At 36.4% G+C, this 3852-nt stretch overlaps 1 protein-coding gene across 1 annotated transcript; it reads left to right on the top strand.

Moving 5' to 3' along the window:
* The first annotated feature begins 192 nt into the window (after positions 1–192).
* On the top strand, positions 193–3372 carry LOC149782186 (uncharacterized). The gene is made up of 3 exons (XM_089934848.1): positions 193–227; positions 1871–2725; positions 3150–3372. Exons 2-3 carry the CDS (start codon positions 1879–1881, stop codon positions 3161–3163), a joined length of 861 nt encoding a protein of 286 aa, XP_089790974.1. The 5' UTR covers positions 193–227; positions 1871–1878; the 3' UTR covers positions 3164–3372.
* Positions 3373–3852: the final 480 nt, after the last annotated feature.

Genomic DNA, 3852 nt, shown 5'->3' on the forward strand with positions numbered 1-3852 from the left:
ACAAAGATTTTGTGTCTGATTCTTTTCGGGGGATGTGTTTTTGCGCATTTGGTTTAACTTAACATTTGGTGTAGAGTCGTCAGACATGATTAATCGATTTATGAATAAATGAATATTTATAATGTATTTAATATGTAAATTAATTCGCAAGTCTTAGTATATAATGGAGTAGATAAGGAAGTTCAGTGGGACATTCATTCATGCCACTCCAACGTACGAAGAAGAAGGTAAGTTGCAGTTTTCCAGTACAGTTTACAAAAAATTGGCTTAAATTTGATATATTGTCTCAGATAATGTTACTCACAAGTCCCTCTATACCAAAGTTGATGTAAATCCACGAAGAATCGAGTTGTACCTTGTTTACTTTTCACTCTGTGGCTTTTAATCTTTATACAAGGTTTTTGACATTCTACAGGATGGAAATTTCAAAGTTTCGAACTATTTTTTATAATATGTATTTTGCAGTATTTCATTCTGACTTTCATTTATTTATAAATAGCATCGACTAAGTGTTAACTTCAAAAAGTTCCCACTAACGCCTTAAGCATCGTTATTTTAGTCTTCTGATGTAAATAATTATTATTATCACCACTGCTCCAATTTAATCAATGCTGTTGGAGATCATAAGGGGCTGTCATTTAGACAGTTTCCTGAAAATCTCATGTTTGTACATTGTCTTATAAAAAAAATGGATTTTAAACTTTATCTTTTTTTCATTTAGCTATCTCGACTATTTTGATGTTTCTTGAATTTTAGAAAGTTATCCAATTGATTTAATTTTCTTGATAATCTTAAAGGTTTCTGATTTATTTAGTTTGAACTGTTCGTTATTCCTATGTTGAAGGAACTAACAAACAAACGAATAACTATAGTATTTAGAAAGGAAAGGAAAACTTTAAAATAAATTGAAAGTTTCAAATTTCGTACAATATTGATTCAATAAAAATAATGTTTTTGTCTGACCATTTCTCTGATGAAGAGAAGTGGCTTTTTGTCTACTGCATGGACTTTAAGAGAATTCAAAGAGAATGACTCGCAAAGATATTGATTTATCAAAATTTAACTGCGTTTTCAAAACCTACCCATTATTGATCTGATTGTAATTTTCTCCTTCATAGTCAAAGTGGGAATACCTCAAACTACCAAGCCTGACAAAGCCATAATACTGAACCTCAGGCGGGCTCGAGCCAATTCTGTATCATTTTGATTATAAGATAAAACCAGTTTCAACATGCAAAATAAGCAATGCCCATTTCGTGGAAGTACAGAACATCACTTATATTTCGTTCTCCTTTGATTAAACTGTAAAATTGGGTTTTATTTATATCTGCAATTTGCACATTATCAACAACATGCACGAATACACTGCTTATGGGCACTCTAAAGTCAGATTATAAAGTTTGGAAGCGGAGTACCTGTCGATTGCCAGGCATAGTTTATTCCAAGAGATTCACTCTGTAGAGAATGAGGTCGAAAAGATATATTTAATGCATAAGAATCAGATAATTATAAGATTTAGTGACTACTACTTTCATAGCACCAAAATAAACCAACTAGATTGGTCATCTTTCCTGTAATGTTGTAATTGCAAACCGGATGTATCTAGATTCCTTTATCAAATTCCTTGATAATGTATATGCATTTATCACGGAGAGCTGTGATTCGCATAAGAGGAACAGGCTTATATTATTATCTAGTTGTTCATTTGTCTTTGTCATTGACATCTAATTTATGGGTTAAAATTGTCACTTATTTAAGACCCTATAGATCGTCTTATGGTGTACGAATTTTTTTTTAAAAATAAATGTTAGTACTTGTTAGATTTGACTGTTTTCAGGATGCCCACTGAGGTTCTATTTGATCTTTTCAGAGCCCAAGATGAAGGCAATCGTCATCTTATGTTGCATCGCTTTGGCCAAGGCCAGATGGGGCTACAGTTTTAGTTCTGGTGGTTCTCCCTTCGGTTTTGGTCCCTGGGCTGATCCTGAGGCTGCGTTTGGGGGATTTGATCACGGTGGTACCCCTGTGGTTGCAGGACCTACATCGATTGGTTTCAGTCGCGGACATGCCGTCAGTACTCCAAGGGGTACAATATCCACTGCTGTAGGTAAAGGCATCGGAACAGCCCCTCACAATGCTGGTCAGGTAGTCAAGGTTGGTCCCATCACCTCGGTTACAAGCCCTCTTGGTTCTAATCACCCTACTCCTGCCTTTTTTAATGGAAATGGTCCCTTCATTCTAGATCGAAAAGGACACAGACTCAGCCAATCTTCGGGTAATCCTGCGCTTGGCGGTAGTTTGGAATTGGGTGGTCTTTATGGTCTTTCTGGAGGATATAGTGTTGGAGGATATGGACCATGGGGTGGAGATGGCGTTGGGTTGGGAGGACATAGCCCTTGGGTTGGGCATGGGATTAGAGCTAGTCCAGATGTAGTAGGCGCAGGGACATCTGCATCTATCGGCGAAATAGGAAATGTAGCAGCAACAGCCGTCGGTTCTCGTGTCAGCGGACAGCACATTGGGGTCAGCAGTTCTGGAACAGGTAGACCAATCTGGACACCACATGGCCAAATTGGAGTAGGCGACTCTGGCTCCAGCTCTGTCACATCCGCATTTGGCCATTTCCCATATGGCGGATATAGCGGTGAATTCGGTCATGGAGGTGGATTCGGTTTAGGTGGAGATCAGTTCATTGGGGGTGGTATTGGAGGTTATTATCCTTCTAGTAAGTATAATCGGAAGCCAATACAAATGTGTTGCTAAACTTTTATTTACTCTAAACATGTATTTACTCTAGCCATTTATTTCCGTAACTAATATGTTTTGCATTCCATTTCATTCATAAAAATGACAGGCCCATATATGGATATTAACTAAAATATTATGCGAGTGTTCTTTGTTTTTCAGTCGTGCAGTAATTTTTAGAATATGCGAAGAAATGCCTTCTAGTGATTGGCAGTAGGAAACACAAGCATAGAAACATTCACACACACGAGCACGCATGCACGCACGCACATGCATACATACATGCATACATGCATACATACATACATACATACATACATACATACATGTTTAGTGATGTATGACACAGTTCACACTGACAACACAGAACTCACGTTTCTGCATATATTTGCTTTCACTTTCAGTCAAGAAATACTAAAAAAACTTCCTGGAATATCCGATGATACATCAGAAAGCCAACCCTTTGAGTTAGTACCTGGACAATGAATTTCTATAATGTAAAGGTGAATGAAGTCAAGCATGCAGACATGATAAACATCGTATATATCATTATTGTTTGCTATACATTCCGTCTGGATATTCTGCAAAATGGGATATGAAAAAGGATAATAAATATTATCTCCTGCACTGAAACCATTCATGATGTTGTCATTGTAAATTATATTCTGTTATGTTCTTTCCTTATTCACAGACAATTAAATCCCTCCCCCACCCACAAAAGAACAACAAAAAGAAAATGGACCCATTTTTGATTAATCACGGAAAATCAATTAAAAATATGGTCTTTCCCTTTCTTGATTCGCAATACCTACATTACAATTCACATGGGTCATATATGTTCATATACTCATTATAAATTAAATAATAATTCTTCTCTAAAATGTAACACTAACTTTCTTTTTTTTTTTAAAAGTCTTTTCAATCCTAATTATTGAATGTTCTGCACCTTAACTGTCAGCAAGAAACTTCCAGAGGAAAATTATATATCGCTATATGAACTTTTACAATGGTAGCCATGTACTAAACTTGAGTCAAAATAAGAGCGCGTTGAGTGGAGTCGTCGCAATCGAGGTGAGTATGAAAGTGTTTATCACTATGCGTAGTTTT

Source organism: Sinohyriopsis cumingii, chromosome 15 (assembly GCF_028554795.1).
Source record: "Sinohyriopsis cumingii isolate HCF-2022 chromosome 15, ASM2855479v2, whole genome shotgun sequence".
NCBI classification, from domain to species: Eukaryota; Metazoa; Mollusca; class Bivalvia; order Unionida; family Unionidae; genus Sinohyriopsis; species Sinohyriopsis cumingii.